We start from the raw sequence: 21,648 nt of genomic DNA, 5'->3' as shown, positions 1-21,648 counted from the left end.
ATCTTGAAATACGCATGCTTATTACTATGTTTTTATATGCTGACCATTTCTCTGTTCACTCCACTCTCACCACTTCTTATTTCTAAGCTTCGTTAAGCCATACTCTGCTTCTGCCCCCTTTTGGTATCAGAGCCGTAAGTGTTGAGTTGATTCCTGCTTAATCAGTCATCCGCCCAAGTGGCAGGTTATTTTGCTTCAGACATGAAATCTTCATTTAGTCTATTAAAATTCATTTGGAAGGGCTTCCTTAGGGTACACAATTGGGGGTCTACTACTAACTCAACTATAAAATCTGATTCCGTAGGAGAAGCATTTCCTTCCTGGGAATCATCATCTTCTAGCTGGGTGTTGGCTGTATAACATGGGTGACTCACTTGAGAAGTCGTTTGGACTCCTTTCAACTTAATGTTTCTTAGTTCTTTTTCCAATTCTAGATCTCGTAGCTTTAGTTCTTCCGTTGTGGTTGAACCAGCAAACGAATGCCTAGCTGGAGTCTTTTCTTTAGGAGGTCGAGATGAAAGTCGAAATGAACTAGACCTTGGGGCTTCAGATCTAGATGACCTAGATCTTTCAACTTCTTCTATGAGAAGATGAGACTTAGGGTTCGACTCGGGTCGGTCGAAGTTGATCTTAATAGTACCATCCAAGTACTGCTGGATATAATCTAGGTTGTCTAGATTATGACTTATGATCTCAGGCTGAAAACTTTCATTAGTTAGCCTCCATTCTTTGGGCAAACTAACTTCAGTCCACTTAATAGTTCGAGGAACGTGAATATTCACATTACTCTAGCTACTTTGAATCAACATGGTTTGATTCCTTGGGCTTCTGTTAATTGCCTGGAAGTTCATGTTAGTTCCAGTGCACTTATAGTAGATCCTATATATCAAGGCCAAAGGTTGAACACCTTCAAGGACTCTGTATCCTTGGGTTCTGATGCTCAAGGTTAGAACTTTTAATATATGGGGATCACTTAAACTTACGGTGAAATCAGGGTAACAGTCAAAGTAGACTAGCCCATCATGCATAGTTGCCTCAATGACTCCAAGGAGACTATCCTTCCGGTCAGTGAAGCGTGCATCTCTTAATCCTAGCATTACAGAGGCTTTAAGACCTCTTCGTGTTAAGGGCTTAATGGCGACCTGAATTAATCCTACGTGGATAAAGTTATGGCCTTCTCTTTTGTGTCTCTTAATAGCTTCTGGGCTAAAAAGCTGACATAACTCATGCTCCTTGTTCAGAGCATAGACTTGTTCAACGGTCTTGACATGTTGTTTTGTTTTGAACGATGCCATTGACCACTTCTTCCTGTAAATTTCTTTTCTAGGGACCTTAAGGATATTCCAATCATTGGCATCAATGAAGGAATCCTCATCATGGTATTCAACGTGTTCTTCATTGACAACTTCTGGGATCTCAGGGATCCTAGTGGACTTAGAGCTTACTGATTAGTTAGATCTGAACAATCTATTCATCTTTGGAAGTTTAGGGTTACCTGACTCGGACTTTTATTGTTTCGATCCCTCTACCGCGAGAAATCTCTCTATCACACTTCAACTAGTTGTCCTAGGTCATACGTCTGTGTCCTATCCGTGTATCCTCCCAACTTACTTGGCCCTTTCTTTGGCTCTAGAATGCACTGACAGCACGTTGATGGCAGTGTCCTTTTCCTATTAACCTAGAATCTTAACAGAGAATAGATGCAACAAACAAACTGAAACAATAGCAGAATAAGCAAAATAACCTGCCACTTGGGCGGATGACTGATTAAGCAGGAATCAACTCAACACTAATCTTCTCTAAGTCCATCGAAGAACACTGAAAACATTTAAGTTCGTTTCTAGAAGTTATCAAGGTAAATGGCTTAGTAGTCTCTGCTACTAAGATCAAGTTGTTCCAAACCAACGTCCGATTTCTTGGATTTAATATCCATCAATCGAAAATAAGCCCAATCAGCCGAGTATATATATATATATATATATAAACAAAAACATAAAATACCCTAAGTGAGTTAGTTGTTTCCAATAATACAATGAATACTGATTTATTTAATAAATGCAACATAATGTAAATATTGCTTTATAATCACATATATACGCAACATATGATCCATGGTAGCTAATCATGGTCATATATCGAATATAAACATAACCATAAAGCAGTAATATGATAATTTTAAATGCAGAGTTTTAAGTATTTTCCATTTTCCACTCCTCTGTTGGCCTAGAAACGGTTAGCGTTTTATTTGAAGCATTGGCTTCCTCACTTTAACTTTTAATTATATTCTTTGGGAGCCTTGGCTCCTGGCCCTGGTGACATTGGTACACCAGTTTTTGTATTTATTATTCTCTTTTCAGGTACTTCCTCATTCACTGAGAACCTTGGAACTCAAGGGAAGCCTCACGTACCCACTGTGGATCTTGATCCAACAGCTTGTTATTAGACAGATTATTAAAATAATAAAATATGCAAAGTCACATGCGCAAACAAGTAAATAAAACAGTAATCACAATATTATAGGAAAAGTCAACCAGCTTCGCCCTCAGTAAGTATAGAGATACTTACAGCCTTTTGGTGCAGTTCTCATAATAGTTCATTCTCTGCAATAAATATTTATTGAGATACAAAGTGTTAACATCATTACTTAGGGATATTCATTATTTCACTCTTAGGTGTCACATCTAACATGACGCCTTATTTGTTTATATTTATACATATATAGAAACATTCATGATTTTATTCATAAAATCATTCACACCTATTGCTACGGGTTTTAAGGACTTAACATAACTTGTTAAAATCTCACCTATTAACTTAATATATACATATAAATAATACTCAACCTTTTTTTATAAAAATACTAATACTTTTATCAAAACCCAATTTCATCGAGCCCCACACTAACCCACAACCATTTACACAGAAATTTCGGTATCAAGACCCATGAAGCCGTGACAGGAAAATTCACACGGTTTTCGGCCAGAACAACCAATCGCCAAATCCAAAACTAATACACGACCGAGGCTTCTAGTCTAAAAACAGGGAAGACATAGGCAATACCCATAGCTGAAACTTCCCAATAATTATCCAACAAAACTCAAATTTCCAAAACTCAATTAATTACCAATTCTCATAACCGGCTAAAACTCAGTAACAACTCTACAATTAGTATAAGGCTAAAATCAACACACAGGAAATGCACAATACTAATTCCCAAATTCAGAATTGGCTAAAAGGCTACAAAACCGAATTACACCACAACACACACACTCACCAGCGGACTGAAACAGGGGAGGCACCAAACATGGTTCAGCCGTGAATCAACAACAACAAAATACCCATCATCGAAACTTCACCCAAATCAGCCAATAATCATCAACAACCCAACCATAATCACCACATCAAATAAATCAACAATAAGCCAAATTAATTAAGCCAAATCACAAGAAATTACCTACAGATTTTCTGTTCAAACACAGAGAAATCCACCGTGTAAGACTCACTGAAATCGCTGGAAAAATAGACTCGGGTCGCCGGAAAATCGCCACTAGAAGTTGCCTGATTTCCGGCCAAAACCGCCAGAAATCACCCCCAGCTCAACCGGCCAACGGTTCACCGGATGTCGCGCCTCTGCTCCCCGGAAATCGGGCCTCCAATCGGGTCTTCTCCTGGCTTCTCCCAGTTTCACTCTCAGCTCCGGTCTCTCTTTCTCTCACGATCGGCGCCTCTTCTCTCTCTCTCTATGTCTCTCTCTGATTCTCTCTCTCTCTCTCGGGTCTCTCAGTGTCTCTCTCTCTCGTCCTCTCTGATTCAACGAGAAGGAAGAAAAGAAAGAAGACCAAAAGAAGAGAGAAGAGAAAAAGGAAAAGGAAGGAAATAAGAGGAAGAATCGGGTCTCATTCCTCTTTGTCTCCCTCACTTTCTAGCTCTCCCTTCTCCTTACGATCGTCTCTTACTTAGAGACTCGGATGGAAAAAGGAAAGAGAAAGAGCAAGAGGAAGAAAAGAGAAAAGAGAAGGAAGAAAGAGCTTCAATGAATTACATTGAAAGGTGCGAAATTTGCTTGAATGAGGGTTTAATTTATAGAAAGTAATAAACTATGGTTAGTTTTTACCTGAGTTTAATTAATCTGAGTTAAAAGTAAAATATCGGATTAACCCATGGTTAAATTTTACCTTAGTTAGACTAACCTTAGATAACCTTAAAAATATCTAGTTAACCCATGGTTAACTTTTATCTAGTTAGGTTAACTAGAGTTAATCTTTAATAATATATATAGTTAGCCCATGGTTAACTTTTATCTAGTTAAATTAACTAGAGTTACTTTTAATAAAACTAATCATTATTAATCATGATTATTTTTATATAAAATCTTTTTCATTAATGACTCACTAGGGTGTAATTTTAAACCCGTTTTGAGTCTAGTTCATTTCATAAATTATGTTAATTTTTGAATAACATTATTAAACAAATAATATTATTATATCACATAATATTAGGCCAAAATAATATCATGTACAAAAAATATTTCAAAATAATATTATATATCAATATTATTCCACAAAATATTTTCATATAATAATATTAGGAATATTATTATTCCAACTAATTCACCAAATATTTAGGTTTGTCTATTATCAAATAAGAACAGGTGACGCATAAATATGCAATTATCAAAATTATGTCGATCGAGCGATTATCAATCGACAGGTCGATCGAGCGATGGTCAATCGATCAGCAGAAGTGGTCCATCGAGCGATTGAAAGTGTGAATTAGTCACTACGGGTCTTAAATTCTATTTAAGGCGCCCTGTCTTAAAATCTAAGGTATTACAGTTTGGAGGTGTGATAAGCTTCGAATGTTGCACATTCAAGCCTCTTAACTTGCATATGTTAATTTCTTAGCATTGTCATTTGTTTGATTTTGTGTTGTTTTAATGTTTTCAGATTTTAAATAAAGATACAATTAATTCAATTGATTTTGGGCTTAAAGCACACTTTGAGAAGACCTAGAAGATATTGATAAGATTAACCAATCATAATAGAAGACTTCTATGATGTGGTTAAGTTTGATTAAATCAAGAGAATGATTAAATCAGAATTTCTCCAATAAAAGTCAAAATCGGATTAGATTCAAATTTGGATTCTGCATATGTCTTAGTGTTTGGATCATAACTTCTGCGTCAGATATCAAATTGCAATGAAATTGATGGCGTTGAAAAGCTAATAAAAACTGAAACTAATATGTCAGAAATAACTTTTTCCTAATTCAGACATTTACTATGCCAAAATCGCCCCGCAATAAAAGACTGCAATTCTGGACGAATTTGGAATCCTTTTCCTACTTGGATTGAAGTTTCAATCTCCTACTTCGAGAAGAAGACTCAAGAGATAATATTTTTGGAATTCTAAGAGATTCTAGGCCTCTCCTACTCTTTATAAATAGACCCCTAAGCTTCAAGAGAATGTGTCCTTGTGCGTGTGCTTGTACTTAATTTTAGACAGAAAATTCTTCTTGGAGGCTTGACAAGTTGAAGAGGAAAAGAACATAGCAAGAATCCATCCCAGCACTACAATGAGCGATTAAATTCTTACAAGGGTGTTGATGTAACCCTTTGCAATTAACAATGGTTTAATTGTATTTTAATTTAGGATTTTTTATATGCATGATGGTTGTATAACTGTTAGAATTGATCTTAATGTTTATATTCAATCATTATGAATTTCTTATCTTGTCTTAGAAAGTCTTTTATATTGATTAAACTCATCCTTCATACTTTCTGTGATTATGTGAATGATTGTTATATAACGGTTTTAATTAACATATGATCAAAAAGGTTAGATAGACCATGCCTAGGGAAGACGGATTGTACTACACCCTAGTTTAGTGTAATTTAGGTAGACAGTTCGTACCAACAGAAGATAGGTTATACTTTTCCATTGATTGTGTGTATCCTATTGAAGACGTAGCTAATCCATACCTAGGGAAGACGGATAGTACCGCATCTTAGTGATTAGGTGGACGGTCCGTGCCAACCGAATATGGATTATACTTATTCTTTAGAGGTAATTTATTGACTACTCGAGTGAGACGAGCCCTATATCATGGATAGTATGAATTTCTCTTGTCAATTTATGATTAACCATTGTTATGCGATAAGTGGTGAAATCAATCCCCTATTTTTTTATCTTATCCCTACTCTATTTACATTTATGTCTTTCACATTTATGTATTTATTTTTAGAAAACAAAATCAAATCAAACATCTTCTAAATTAAGTTATATTTAATCTTGAAAAGCTTGATAATAATACCTACGCAGTCCTTGAGGTTTGACACCCTCAATATAGCCCTATCTTATAAGGATTCGTACTATTGCGAGTGATAATTTTATTATTGATATTTTTGTACACAAAACGACCACAACAAGACCCCTTCAAGTAGGTGACTTGGTTGGGAGGCGTTCGTGTTGGGTTACACGTCAGAGTTCAAGGTACGACCACTGCAAAAGGGTATGTGAGTGCTTCTGCTTTGTAACTAACTTTGTTTGTCTTCTTAATAGTGGATATCCTGGGTTTGGCTGCCCCAGAGTGATTTTTCTCTTAATTGAGTTTCCACTTCGTCAACAAAATATCTGTCTCTTTATTTTCCACATTGTGATATTTTGTTGCACACTATTGCACACACTTGATAAATTAGAAGTCCAATAATTTTCAGAAAGAGAAGGAGAGAAAAAAAAAATTCAGAATGTGAAAGCATGAAGAGGAAGGATCGTAGTGCTCTGATACCAAATGTAAAGGTCTTTATTGCAGTTTTTGTGTTTTTGGGAATTTTCTAAGTGAATGGAAGAAGATAAAGATGAATAATATTGAATTTCAATAAAAACAAATGATAAAGAGCATTTCGAGAGCCCAATCTCCAGGTTGCAGCTATAGGGAATTCCTAATTCTTTCTTATCCTCTCTACGCCCACAAGCCTTCTGTATGTAGCCTTCCCATTCAGTTAGAAATCCTAACAAAATGTCCAGTTGTACTATTCTCCCTATACGCAGATGGAAAGACATACATGGGAAAGCATATAAAACACAAAGGCTAAAACATGAAATGCATAACTAGAATGAAGTACAAAACACAGGAATTTAAAATAAAACAAAACTTTGGTGGATGCTAGCTAATGCTTGAGATCCTTCCTCTGCTATGCATCACCTTGAGAGAAAGCATCACGTGTCTAAGCAAGCCAACGTGCAACTTGAACAAGTCACAAGTATCCTGGATGACACGTAGCAATCCCTCTTCTTCAACAGGTCACCTTCTACATCATGCCATAAAGCACCCTCTGAGACGCACCTGTAACAGACTTAGAGGCTTGTAATCCTCAGAATGGGCCTGGCCGAGTGGGATTATTCCCAACAATTACCCCCCAATTCCCTTATTCATGTTGAAAGCTTGAATAATGGGAATTTTGTCGCCTACATAACCTGGGGCTTAGTTCCACCTTGGGCTTCAGGCATTCTTCCATTTCTTCATATGACGTACTGTTTTTAACATTTATGTGTTTAAGCCTCGGGGCCCCGGTGGCAGTAAACTTCCGAGATCTCATACCCATGGGAGCACACGAGACACTTGTCCATGATTTGATGGTTCACCCGTTGCTTCAGCTGACAGGAGAATACAGAGCATCTTGGACATCATTTTTCTGCCAAATCTCAACAATATCATGGCCTCGAGGTGCGCTTACTCCCTGCAACTACTGGTTGATTCTACACATCTTTTGATGGACCCCTCATGATGAGCTATCTCCATATCTACGTGTCGCCCCCCCCCCCCCCCCCCCCCCCCCCGCCGGCGTTCCAACCATTGTACTCCCCAAGAATGCCAAATGGTGCATTAACTCGGATGTGACGGCGAGGGGCCTTGCCCGAGGTACCTAATGATTACCTTTGGGAATAACCATTGTATTGTTGGCACGTGTCCCTGAGGATTTTTATTATAAATACCCCATCCTTTCTCAACTCGCCATTCCTTCATTCGTGTTTTTACCTTTGAAAATTTCTTCCTCGCCTTCTCAACTTCCTTTCTCACTTTGCAACCCAACCTTCTCCTTCCTAAAAAAAAAATGTCTTCCTTTAGCAGTTCCTCTCTCTCCGACAACGATTTACTTGTAAAAGACAGCCCCACCCCCTTCTAGTCTTTGGCAGCGAGGATCAGCCTACAAGGGTTCTTTCGGACTGCGAAGCCTTGGCTATGAACGAAGCCGCTACTGATGAAGACACTCCTCCTGACTTAGAGTACGCTTGCAGGCTTCATTCCAGCCTCTACTGATGAAGACACTCCTCCTGACTTAGAGTACGCTTGCAGGCTTCATTCCCGCTTCGGACGAGACATTTCTCAGGCATAATTTTGACATTCCCGCTTCTGTATGTATCCACATTCCCTAGGCAAACGAGAGCGTCTTCTCGAGACCTGTCTCCGGGGATATTTGCTTTCATAAATAGATGCTTTTGGGCGGTCTTTGCTTTTCGCTCCGGCCCAATGCCCGAGAACTGCTATGCTATCTCCGAATAGCCCCTTTCTTGATAATGCCCAATTGGTAGAGACACTTTCTTGCCACATATCTCCTGTGGCCAGAGATAAACCTCGGGCATCAGATGTCTATCTCGGAGTTTTTTACTATCTAGTGGCCGGTGTACAATAAGAAGGGAGTGTTGGCTTCACCGTCTTAACCAAGTTCCAATTCATCTCAATTAAGCAAACTTACTTCAACAACAAGAATTGGTTCACAAAGTTCTTTTTTGTCTCAAGCACTTGGGAGTTAGCTCTCCCCAAAGCTTTGCCTGAAGATTAGAGAGTGCCTTGGGTGTGGGGCACACTAAAGAAGGATTGTGAGCACTTGCAATTTTTTTTTTTTTTTTTTTTTACTTGTCTTCCTGACTTTGTAGAATCTCTGTATATTTCCGTGTAGGGGAATAATTTCCCGACTTGACTAGTGCACAGAAGAAGCATGTCAACGCGATGCTCAAGTTCTCCAAGCTCGCAGTGAATGTTAAGAGGATGGACTATGACATCCCCAGGGGCAAGGCTAAGCTGAAGAGGAGGGTAAATTTTAAGAGGGCCAAGACCGCTGGGTCTTCGCAGCCAACAGTTCCTAGTGCTTCTCCTGCGAATAAAGCCTTGAAGGAGTGGATGAAAAGAGTAAAGTCCTAGTCACTAATAAGACTCGACCTGGGTCCCTTGAAGCTATTCCCGTGCCTTCGGCTATGATAAGCGTCAAATGTTGCACATTCAAGCCCCTTAACTTGCATATGTTAATTCCTTAGCATTGTTATTTGTCTGATTTTGTGTTGTTTAATTATTTTAAGGTTTTAAATAAAGATGCTACTAATTCCATTGATTTTTGGCTTAAAGCACACTTTGAGAAGACCTAGAAGAAATTGGTAAACTTAACCAATCATAATAGAAGACTTATATGATGTGTTTAAGTTTAATCAAATCAAGGGAAGGATAAAATCAGAATTTCTCCACTAAGAGTCAAAATTGGATTGGATTCAAATTTGGATTCTGTACACGTCTCAGTGTTTTGATCATAACTTTTGGCTCAAATATTGGATTTCAATTAAATTGGTGGCGTTTAAAAGCTAATAAAAACTGAAACAAATATGTTAGAAATAGATATTTCCTAATTTGGACGTTAACTATGCCAAAATCGCCCTGTAATAAAAGACCGCAATTCTGGACCAATTTGGAATCCTTTTCCTACTTGGATTGAATTTTCAATCTCCTACTTGGACTAAAAGACTAAGTTCCGATTTTTTTTTGGATTCCTATGGCTTTTTTAGTCTCTATAAATAGACCCCTGAGCTTCAAGAGAATGTGTGCTTAGCTTTGGACAGAAAATTCTTTTTGGAGGCTTAACAAGTTGAAGAGGAGAAGAACATGGCAGGAGGTCATCCCATCACCATAATGAGCGGATAAATTCGTATTATGGTGTTGATGTAGCCCTTTCCAAGTAACGATGGTTTGATTGTATTTTAGTTTGAGATTTTTTATATGTATGATGGTTGTATAACTGTGAGAATTGATTTTAATGTTTATATTCAATCATTATGAATTTCTTATCTTGTCTTAGAAAGTCTTTTATATTAATTGAACTCAATCCTTCATATTTTCTGTGATTATGTGAATGATTGTTATACAACGGTTTTAATTGACATATGATCAAGAAGGTTAGATAGGACATGCCTAGGGAAGACGTATTATACTACACCCTAGTTTAGTGTAATTTAGGTAGACAATTCATACCAACCGAAGATGGGTTATACTTTTCCATTGATTTGTGTATCCTATTAAAGACGTAGCTAATCCATACCTAGGGAAGACGGGTCGTACCGCATCTTAGTGGTTAGGTGGACGGTTCATGCCAACCAAAGATAGATTATACATATTCTTTATAGGTAATTTATTGACTACTCGAGTGAGACGAGCCCTATATCATGCATAGTATGAATTTCTCTTGTTAATTTATGATTGACCATTGTTATGCAATGAGTGGTGAAATCAATTTCCTATTCTTTCTCTCATCTCTACTTTATTTACATTTATGTCTTTTACTTTTATGTATTTATACTTAGAAAACAAAAATCAAACATCTTTTAAATTAAGTTATATTTAATCTCGAAAAACTTGAAAACAACTCCTAAATAGTCCTTAAGGTTCAACACCCTCAATATAGCCCTATCTTACAAGGATTTGTACTATTGTGAGTGGTAATTTTATTATTGATATTTTTATATACGAAACGACCACATCAGGCTACTTCTCCTTTTTCCCTGGGAGAGCCCCTGCCCAAAGCTCTGTCTTGCTTGACCAAGAAACGTAAGACATACAAGGAAAAGGCCAAAGTTGGAGAGCCTTCTAAAAGGCCTTGGCTCGAGAATCGAGAGGGGCAACTCTCCAGCTTCCTTTCAGGGACCCTTGCATCCTTTTCCCGACCGAGCTTTCATCGAGATGGGCGATTAAGATCCAATGGTCATTCCTCTGGTGACAGGGGAAATGTTGGACGCTACCACGCCGACGACCGTGCCCCACCTCCTTGGTTCTTCTGGACCTGAGGACATCGTTCTGCAGGGGTCACTCACCTTTTCAAGCTTCTAGTGAATTCTCCGAGGATTACTTTTTGGTCTAGGGCTCCCAAGAAGCAACCCCCTGAGACACAAGTGTTATTTATAGGGTCCTCCAATGCTGGGTGCTTCCGATCAGAGGGCGCCTTTGCTTAGTATCAGAGCCTTCTTAGGCACACACCCAGATAACCCTAGTATCCTTCTCTCTCTCTCTCTCTCTCTCTCTCTCTCTCTCTCTCTCTCTCTCCTCCTTCTTCTTCTTCTTCTTTTAAAAGGTAGGCTCATCATCGAATTTCATACCTACTGTCATGCCCAATTTACCTGCCCAATTTACCTCCTCCAAACCTTACTTTCCATGAGAAATTGGAAGGACCCAACTACCTTAGTTGGCTTACCCAAATCCTTCCTATCATGCGAGCTAAGAATCCATGGGCATTGTTGATTGAACCGAACCATGCCCTCCAAATTTTCTAGTTGACGACAGTTATAAGCAAATTCTTAAACCAGAATTTGCAATATGGCGAAGAAAAGATCAAACTATTCTCAGTTGGAGCAACGTTACCTTGTCCAAGAAGGTCTTGTCCACTCTTTATGGATTTGATACTTCACGGCAAGTCAGCCTTGGCCAATCAATTTGCCAACAAGTCCAAGTCTCGAACTGCCAATCTTAAGAAGCAATTACAAAGTCTACATCAAGGCTCCAAAAATTGCTCTGACTACATTCAAATTGCCTAGGAGTGTTCTGATCAATTAGCTGGGGTTGGTATGCCCATTCCTGATGAGGATTTAATCACTTCCCTCATCAATGGAATGAACTCTTCCTTCAACAATTTATCACCACTATCTGCATTATGACTCGTGATAAACAAATGAGTTTTAAAGATTTTCAACATGAACTCTTGAACCATGAGATACTGCTCAACCATCAACCAGTCAAAGTTGTGGACACCTCTACTTTTGCCTTACTCAATTAGAAACAAGGTAATCGTACCTTCTCCCCTAAACACCGTGGGCCATAATCACCAAAGTTTTCTCCCATAAACTTTTGCTCCAGATTAGATGCAGTAGCATATGCACCTATCTCTCAGTACATTGCAATTCCTCCTCCTGCCAGGTACTCTGTTCCATCCAAGTACTCTGTTCCAACCAGGTACTCTGCTCCTCATCCACCAGCAGATCGACTCTTGCCCTCGGATCCCATGCCAAATCTGTGGCAAGCTCAATCACCTTGCCTTTGACTGCTTTCATAGGATGGAGACAACTTTCATAGGATGGACTTTGCATTCCAAGGAAGACGTCCTCCTCCTCAACTGCATGCCTTGGTAGCTCACACCAAAACTGCCTATGATGATCAAGAATGGTATGCAAATAGGGTTGCTAATGCACACATCACTCATGATCTAGACAATCTCCACATCCAGTAGCCATTCCAGAACACTAATGTTGTTGCTGTCGAAAAGGGATCTGCCCTTGCCATAGCAAACTCTGGTTCTACAATCCTTCACTCTTCGCAATCTGATTTCCACCTTCAAAACGTGTTACGTTGTCCTAAAGCTGCTACTAACCTTGTTTCTATTCAAAGATTCTGTCTTGATAATGCTTGTTACTTTATATTAACATCAACTCAATTTTATATCATTGATCTGCAGACACAAACACTCCTGCTGGAATGGAAGAGTGAAAATGGCATGTATCCTCTACGGCTTGGCAAGAAGTCTCACAAAGGCAGCAAGGCTTTCATAGCCATGTTAGGAATAAAACCCACCTCTTTAGTTTGGCACTTTAGATTAGGTCATCCCTCTTCTGATGTTGTAACTTTAGTGGTTCAGGAAAATAAACTACCTCTCTCTTCTTCTGATTTTAATAAAACAGTTATTTGTACTTCTTGTCAATTGAGTAAAGGAAAGAAACAAACCTTTCACGCATCCAATCGCATCTTTGCATACCCTCTCCAATTGATTCACACTAATCTTTGGACCTCTCCAGTATCTTTCTGTGACTGGCTATAAATACTATGTAGCCTTTGTCAAAGACTACTCATGATTCACTTGGATATATCCCCTACACACTAAATCATAACCATTTGATACCTTTGTCAAATTCAAACTTCTTGTGGAAAATCAATTCTCCACTACCATCAAACAACTTCAACCTGATGGAGGAGGTGAATATGCCTCACTTCAATTCCAATCATTTATGACTCAACATGGCATAGCCTTTTGAAAACCATGCCCATACACTTCTCCTCAAAATGGCATTGGTGAAAGAAATTTGAGGCACATACTTGAAATTGATTTAACCTTATTGGCCCATGCCTGCCTTTCCAACAAGTATTGGGTTGATTCCTTCCTCATTGCTATGCATACTATCAACAAACTCCCGATTGCTACACTCAAACATCTATCACCTTATCAGAACTTATACAAAAAATCTCCAGATTACTAGCAATTTAGAGTCTTCGGCTCCTTGTGCTATCCCTTGTTGCGTCCTTATGGTCTCCACAAACTAGAATATCAATCCAAACCTTGCATCTTCTTAGGCTATGAATATGCAGGCTATAAGTGCTTAGACCTAGTGACAAACAAGGCCTATCAGTCTCACCATGTTGTGGTTGATGAGACCTCTTTCCTTGCCAAGGATCATGCTGCATGTAATGTCCCGAATTTTAAATTACGTTTTAAGAATAAAATTTAGTGAATAAACGACTAAGATTAATTAGATGACTCGAAAATGCAATAGGACGAGCAGTGAATAATTTTAAAAGTTCAAGAATTGAAGAAAATAGAAAGAAAATAAATAAATAAATAAATATTAAATGGCCGTGCGTCCGGACGCCAAACCTGATGCGTCTGGATGGCATACCTTTGGGCGCACGTCCACTAAAGGGACGTGCGTCCGAACCGCACATGAGGTCTGTCCAGACAGGACCTGAATTAAAATGGGCAGACCACCCATTTCTTATGGGCTCCTCCGAAAATTCTTCCCCTCTCTCGGTTTTTCACCTTGAAATGCCAATCCACGGAGATCCGACCGTCTAAACTCAATTCCGACTTTGGAAACGTGATTTACAAAGCCCGATCTACGTTTTTATCGATTGGTTTGAGGATTTGAATGGTTTGGAGTTCCCTAAATGTTCACCAAGTGTTGGACTTCATTTGGGTGAATTTTGTGATACATTGCAAAGTGGCATCTAAGAGTCGTAAGCTTGATATCCGCGCAGCCAGGTGATTATTCTACTCACTGAAGGATCTTAGGAATTTTGATATATGAATTGCTATGTTTAGTTTAATTTGATGTTAACTCTATGATGATGATTTGGTATATGTAATTATGAACTATATTGTGAGATATGTTGATGAATTGATGTTGAAGAATGCATGAGATTTGTATTGCGAATGATGGCATGACGTTGAATAGATGTTGAGTATTGCATGAGATTTATGTTGTGAATATGATATATATTGATGAATTGATATTGAAGAATGCATGAGATTCGTATTGTGAATGGAAATGTGATAATAAGATAATGTAGAGATATGCATGAAAATATATGTGAATGAGTTTGTGAGATATTGGTTGGAGAAATTGTAATGATAAATGAATGTTGATGACATTGGAATGTATTTATGGTCATGGGATAAGATAATGTAAAGATATGCATGAAAATATATGTGAATGAGTTTGTGACATATTGGTTGGAGAAATTGTAATGATAAATGGATGTTGATGACATTGGAATGTATTTGTGGTTATGGAATTGTTGATAAAAATATATGTGATTGTGTTGTGAATTATTGGATTGAGAATTTGTGATGATAATATGATGTTGGATGGATGATTTGAGTAGCATGAAATTATGTTATAAATGTGATTGTTTTGTGGAAAGTGGTATCATTGAAAAAAAGATGTTTGGGGATACAAATGCGATTATATATATATATATATATATATAGAGTGTGGATACCTTGGTATCATGGGAATCTGGTAATTGATAGATGGTAAGTCCAGTGTTGTAGTATCTGACATAGTGGTAGGTCAGAGGGTAGTAGCTCTTAGCTGAGATGTGTGGTAGGCCAGAGAGTAGTAGCTTTTGGCTGAGATGTGTGGTAGGCCAGAGGGTAGCAGCTCTTGGCTGAGATATATGATAAGCCTAGAGTTGTAGCTCTAGCACTCGTGAGAAGTGTGCCCTGCGAGCTGTAGCTTTAAGGGCGATGTTGACGGTAAGCCTAGAGTCGTAGCTCTAGCAGTTGTGAGTTGTGTGCCTTGCGGGTAGTAGCTTTATGGGCGATGTCAATAGATGTAAGCCTAGAGTTATAACTCTAGCACTTGTGTGTTGTGTACCCTGCAGGTAGTAGCTTTATGGGCGATATTATGGTAAGCCTAAAGTCATAGCTCTAGCACATGTGAGTTAATATTTTGGGTTCTATGCGTAAGCCTAGGGTTGTAAACCCTAGCTGCGGAGTTGGTGAGTTCGGAGTATTGTTTATGGTATGTATGGTATATTGTTGTTGGAAACTGTGATATTATAAAGAGTGTGATGAACGGTATGATTCTTATGTGATGATGTATTACTATGTGAACTAATGATTATGATATGAGAAAGACATTATTGAATCTTTCATGTATATGTGTTTGTGTGCTTTGTTTACTTAGTGAGTTTTATACCACTGAAGCCTCGGTAATAATTACTGAGGCGGTGAACTCATACTTTCACCTATACGGATGTGGCTACCACCAAAACCATATAGATGAAGCTCCTTTGGTTCCAGGCATACATGATGCGGAGGATGATTCTGTGGCGAATTACTTGGAGTACTACGGCTAAAGCTTGTCGCTTGAGTCGTAGGGGTGTCAGACTTAGATAGTCCATTTTTTATGTATATTTTGTATATGGCTAGTGTTGCCTGTAACACTAAGTATTAGTCATTCTTTTGTTGTGTATAGCTTATGTTTAAACCTTAAACAGGTAGACGTTAATTGGCTCTTTTGCTGTAATTAATGTTGTTTATAAATGTGCTTTCCGCTATGTTGATAATCTCATTATGTGCTATCCGCTGCGTAGAATGTGACTCTGATTATCAGATACATGTTATGGAATGTGTACCATATATTGGCTGAACGACATATAGTCATGCCACTATGATGACTTATTTATATTTTTTTTTTAAAAAAAAAAAGGGTTGTCTCTCTCCTACCTTCTCAACTGTCTTCCACAAGTGATTCTGCTTTTTCTTTCCCTCTACTTCCATCTCCTACACATACTCATACTACTCCCATTGACCCCTTATCTCTTGCAGCATCATTGTCTCCAACAGCTCCTTCCCCTTCCCATGATCCTCCATTGCCTGAACCTCTATCAAACTCCCCTCATAATTACTCTCTCCAAGTCTCACACTCATTGCCTGAGACAAATTCCCTAAAAGCACCAATACCTCTTGCCTCCTTTTTTGTTCCATCCTCACTACCGGCCTCGCAGCCAATACCTCATGATCCACCTCACTCTATGACTACTAGGTCTCAAAGCAGTACACTTAAACCCAAGAAATTCCCATGATTTCAACTCTTTCACACCAAATATCCCTTCCTCAGCTATCACTCTATTTTTCTTGAAACTAAATCTTCTTGCTATAGTAAGGCTGCTAATGATCCCCGTTGGAGAACAGCCATGCCTGCTGAGTCTGAGGCCCTTATCTCTAATGGTACCGAGACTCTCTGTCCATGCCCACACAATCAGCATGTTATTCATAACAAGTGGGTATACAAGATTAAACAAAAAGTAGATGGCTCTGTGGAGAGGTTTAAGGCCAAACTAGTAGCAAAGGGTTTTGAGCAACAATCTTGGATTGACTATACCAAGACCTTTAGTCCAATCATCAAGCCCTCTACAATTCGTCTTATCCTTGCACTAGCAGTGCCCTTTGATTGGTCTATTCGACAGCTTGACATCTCCATTGCATTCCTTCATGGATCTTCAACTGAGCAAGTCTATATGAAACAACCTAAGGGCTTTGTTGACGAGGAAAAATCTGCCTGTGTGCAAGCTTCATAAAGCAATCTATGGTTTCAAACAAGCCCTTCGAGCTTGGTATACCAGATTATCCAATTTTCTTTTGGACCTTGGCTTCTCGGCCTCTCTCGTCGACACCTCCCTTTTTATTCACACTTCTGGTAGTATCAAAATATTTCTCCTAATCTATGTTGATGATATAATTGTTATAAGTACTCATTCCCACATCATCTACTCTCTCATTTACCAAATGCTACAAGAGTTTCCGGTCAAGGATTTGGGGCCTTTAAGCTACTTTCTTAGCATTTAGGTTACTCGCACCTCTGAGGGTCTTCACCTGTGTCAATCCAAGTATGTGACTGATCTTTTCACTCGGACTCACATGGCCGATGCCAAACTTGCCAGGTCCCCTTGTGCCTCTAGTTCCAAGCTCTCCAAATTTGATGGTGAAGACTTACATGATTTCACTGAGTACCGTAGCGTGGTTGGAGCACTCCAATATTGCACACTTACTCACCCTGAAATTGCGTACTATGTGAATCAACTCTACCAACATTTGTATCATCCCACTTCCACTCGCTGGTCTGCTGTCAAACGAGTCATACGATTCCTCAAGAGCATCGTTGATCATGGTCTTACTTACTCCAAAACTAATATGTAGCTCAATGCCTTTTGTGACTGATTGGGCTGGCAGCTCAGATGATAGACGTTCCACCTTAGGCTTTGCAGTGTTTCTTGGTGACTGCCTCATCTCGTGGAGTGCTAAGAAACAACCAATTGTGTCTTGCTCCCGCACTGAGGCCGAATACCATTCCTTAGCATTGTTACTGCTGAATTATTTTGGCTTCGCATGTTCTTCTGTGAACTCTTTTTCATCTTCGTGTTGCTCTCATTGTATGGTGTGATAATGTTAGTGCACTTACATTAGCCTCAAATCTTGTCTATCACGCTTGCACGAAACACATTGAAGTTGGTTACCACTTTGTGAGAGAGAAGGTGCTTAATAAGGATATCTCGATTGCTTTTATCTCCACCGTAGATCAGGTTGCAGATGTGTTCACCAAAGGCTTATCCATTGCCCGCTTCCACATTCTAAAATCCAAGCTGAAGATGAATGCTTACCCTGTCACCTTGAGGGGGGATGTTAACCATAATGAAGAACACGCAGCTGCAAGATAGTATCTTGGAGATCATACAACCAAAAATACTGTAGCAATATCACCCTACGCATATCACTCAGTAATGCGTGACACCAAAGGAAACCCAGCAAGGCAAATGTGGCTAAAAACAGCAAGTCAATGTTTACCTTGCTCCTCAAGTATCCTGAGATTCAGCCGTCGCCCGCACACCATGGAATTGCAGAACACAACTCATAAGGAAGAAAAGCTTGGAGGAGATAGTTCTCATATAGGAATGATTTTGTATTAATTCTGATTGATTGTAAATTAGAAAGATCTTCCAATGTAAACGAGTATATAATACTGTGGGCATCACTTGCAATAACATCAAGGAAAATTCTCACATATTTCATCATGTTTTAATTTTCGGTTAAATTGATCAATGTAGATCTACATCATTCTCCAATATAAAACAGTTGGTGTGTAGTTGTAGTCTTGCAGGCTTGCTATTCTAATATCGTTGCAACAAGGAAGTTGTAACTTAAAAGCAATTTAGAGGTCTCACATATTTAGCTCAGTTACAGCTATACATACACCAGTAAACCACTATATAAGCTGAAGCAGATGGAAGAACGAAAATCAGGAAAATGAAAGCTTTTCACCAACAAATTTAGCTTCCTGAGTCGTTGGTTGTGGGACAAGCAAGGTGGCCTACTTTCACATATTTTTCCATGAATTTATCTTCCCAGTCCTGTAAAATTTCAAGCTCTGACGCATCCAGACCTTGAAGGTTACCATTGAGGTCTTGGGGCTTAAAAGACAGAAGCGCAAGGGCTCTGCTGGCGTCCCTTCCAGCGAACATTGCATACGGCCCACCCCGACCATAAAACATCCTGCACATAAAAATTACTTATCAAATAAGACTTCAAAATTGGGAACAAGTTTTGAGCGAATCAACAAATAGAGAAATAAAAAAACGAGGAAGGGGGGTGCGTACCTGGAGCTAGAGACGTCGTAGATCTGACCTTTGATGGCCATCAAGATGGGCTTATTGGGGTCAGAACCGTCGTAAGCCTTCAGTTGATGCTCAGTAACTTCTCCCAGCTGGAGCGGCTGTGCATCTTTAGTATTACTAGAATTGGTCATGTTTAAAATGTTGGAATTGAAGTTGGCCGTCACAACGGGCGGCTTGTTGAAATCTTCGGGGGCAACAAACATGCCGCACACCGTTTTGTAAACCACAGCCATCAGAGCCACGATCGTGAACAAGGCCGCCGGTGATAGCCCCGTGTACCCTGTTATCTCTTCCATCACAGTCGTATACAGCGCCATCACTATACCTACTTTTCTATTTTGTTTCCTTTGCTGATATAATGAGGAGGAGGAGGAGGAGGATATTCCAGGCTTCAGGCTCCAAGCTCACCCACCAACTTGTCTTTCTTACTTTCCTACCTACCACCCATGGGACTCTGTGGACTTGCAATGTCACACGTTCCACACGTGGGTGGAGTCTAAGATGGCGTCCGTTTTTTATTTTTTATTTTTTATTTTTGGTTCGTTCTAAGCACTTGGAGACCGTCCCACGCATCATGATTCATGAAGAATATGGAAGTTTCACAATATTATTTGTTTTTTTTTTTTTTTTTTTTTAAGATTTCACAATATTATTTTACACGTGTAAAATTAAGAATATGATTATCAAACAATCCTTTTTAATACATAAACGGTAAATTACACTTTACCCCTCAAACTTACACTAAGCCTCTAAACTACGGCTCACTGTAATTTGGGCCTATAAACTATAAAAATATCAAGTTCTACTTGAGTCAGATTTTGCCGTTGGTTTGGATGCAAATTTTAACATGGGCCAATCACATGCACATAAACTGTTTATTATGCCAAAAATACTACAGTTAGAAAGATAAAATTACAAAACTATCCCTATCTTAGTGGTTGGAGTGGGGAGCGACTGCAGCCACCATTGAAAAAGACTTCTTTGGCTGTCGCACAACCATCCTAGGAGAAAACAAGGGGTGGCCGTGTGCAATTAACCACCCAAGGAGAAAAACAAGGTCACCCTAAGAGAAGATAAGGGTGGTTGCATGGCCACCTCCAAGAGAAGAGAGGGTGGCTTCCTCCATCGCTTTTCCACCATCGTCCCCTTTCCCTCGTCTAGAACTCAATGACATCGCATTCATCACCATCAGTATAACGTCTAAGATATTCATTATGTGCTAAAAAATAAATTAGACTAATTAAGTGAGTAATTAGGTAAAATGTGGGAAATAGGACACTTAGAAAACATTCAAAATTGGATTTCTAAGTTGGGTGTCTAGAAAGGGCAGTTCTGTGTTCGGACGGGTCAAGCAATAGGTTCTTGTCTGCTGCCATGGGCCAGACTGGACAATTTCGTGTCCAGACAACCTTGGCCGAGAAATTCAGTTCATGCTCATGTCTGGACAAGCCAACCCCAAAGTTGAGATACATGACTACAAACACGCGTGTCCGGACAACTTACCTGTCCGGACAAGCGTGGGTAGAAATTGGTTGAGCGAGTTTTAAGCTCATTTCTCTCCCACTTCTCTATGTTTGTCTCACATGATTTCTCTCCTCCATCTCTCATAGGGTTTGCCATCAACCCTAAATTATAGCATTTTGAAGCTTCCAAACTCAAATCCGACACCGGAAACGTGATCATCATAACAAGATCTAAATATTCACCAATCGTTTTGAGGTAAATTCGAAAATCCTAGTTTTCTTAGATTTGTGTTGATTTTTGAAAGGTTTGAGCTTGATCTCTCCATATTTTTTAGGTGTTGTGTATTTTGAAGTGTTCTAGACAATTTTCAAGCATTGGGTCTCATTTTTTGTTAGAAATCAAGGTAATACCTAAAATCTTAGATTTTTATTAAGTGTTGAAAATTGATAGATTTTGTACCTAACCCTAAGATTATCTTATGGTAAAAGTTGTATAAGTGTGAAAGCATCTACACAAAGCATATAAGCTATGAGAGCACGAGCTAGCATGTTATGAAATTATGAATGCTGAACGTAAGCCGTAATCTTATATCAATAGTTTTCTTATGATGTTATGTTAGGGAGTATGCGTATACCTGTATTCCACAAAGTTTTAGAAGACTTGTATGCGCATAGGGCCAAAACATAGTATCAATTATTTCCTTGCTTAGATATACCCATATGCCTGTATTTCTCAAAGGTTGGAAAGCTTGTATATGAATGTATCCGAGCGACATGATATATATGTAATGGTGTGTATATTGTATAATATTGGCTTATATTTATAAATGTCATTGTTTACTTTATCGGCTACGAAACCTTTTTATGAAAGTCATCAATTCACAAAGTAGCTGTTATTGTTAACACACGGTAGAAATAAAAGAGTTGACTC

General features: G+C 38.9%; 1 protein-coding gene across 1 annotated transcript; it reads right to left on the bottom strand.

The window, feature by feature from the left end:
* Positions 1-18,626: 18,626 nt before the first annotated feature.
* On the bottom strand, positions 18,627-19,693 carry LOC133874347 (membrane steroid-binding protein 2-like). The gene is made up of 2 exons (XM_062312244.1): positions 19,237-19,693; positions 18,627-19,132 (listed from the first exon to the last, which is right to left on the bottom strand). Exons 1-2 carry the CDS (start codon positions 19,569-19,571, stop codon positions 18,910-18,912), a joined length of 558 nt encoding a protein of 185 aa, XP_062168228.1. The 5' UTR covers positions 19,572-19,693; the 3' UTR covers positions 18,627-18,909.
* Positions 19,694-21,648: the final 1,955 nt, after the last annotated feature.

This window comes from Alnus glutinosa, chromosome 7 (genome assembly GCF_958979055.1).
Source record: "Alnus glutinosa chromosome 7, dhAlnGlut1.1, whole genome shotgun sequence".
Taxonomy (NCBI): Eukaryota; Viridiplantae; Streptophyta; class Magnoliopsida; order Fagales; family Betulaceae; genus Alnus; species Alnus glutinosa.
Note: the sequence above shows the minus strand (reverse complement) of the source record. Positions and strands in the feature narration are given on the sequence as shown.

Excerpts from the sequence above, each read along its gene's own strand:
- LOC133874347 (XM_062312244.1), bottom strand. The coding sequence starts at position 19,571 with ATGGCGCTGTATACGACTGTGATGGAAGAGATAACAGGGTACACGGGG. Across the intron at positions 19,133-19,236 it reads TACGACGTCTCTAGCTCCAG|GATGTTTTATGGTCGGGGTG; the intron begins GTACGCACCCCC and ends TTTTATGTGCAG.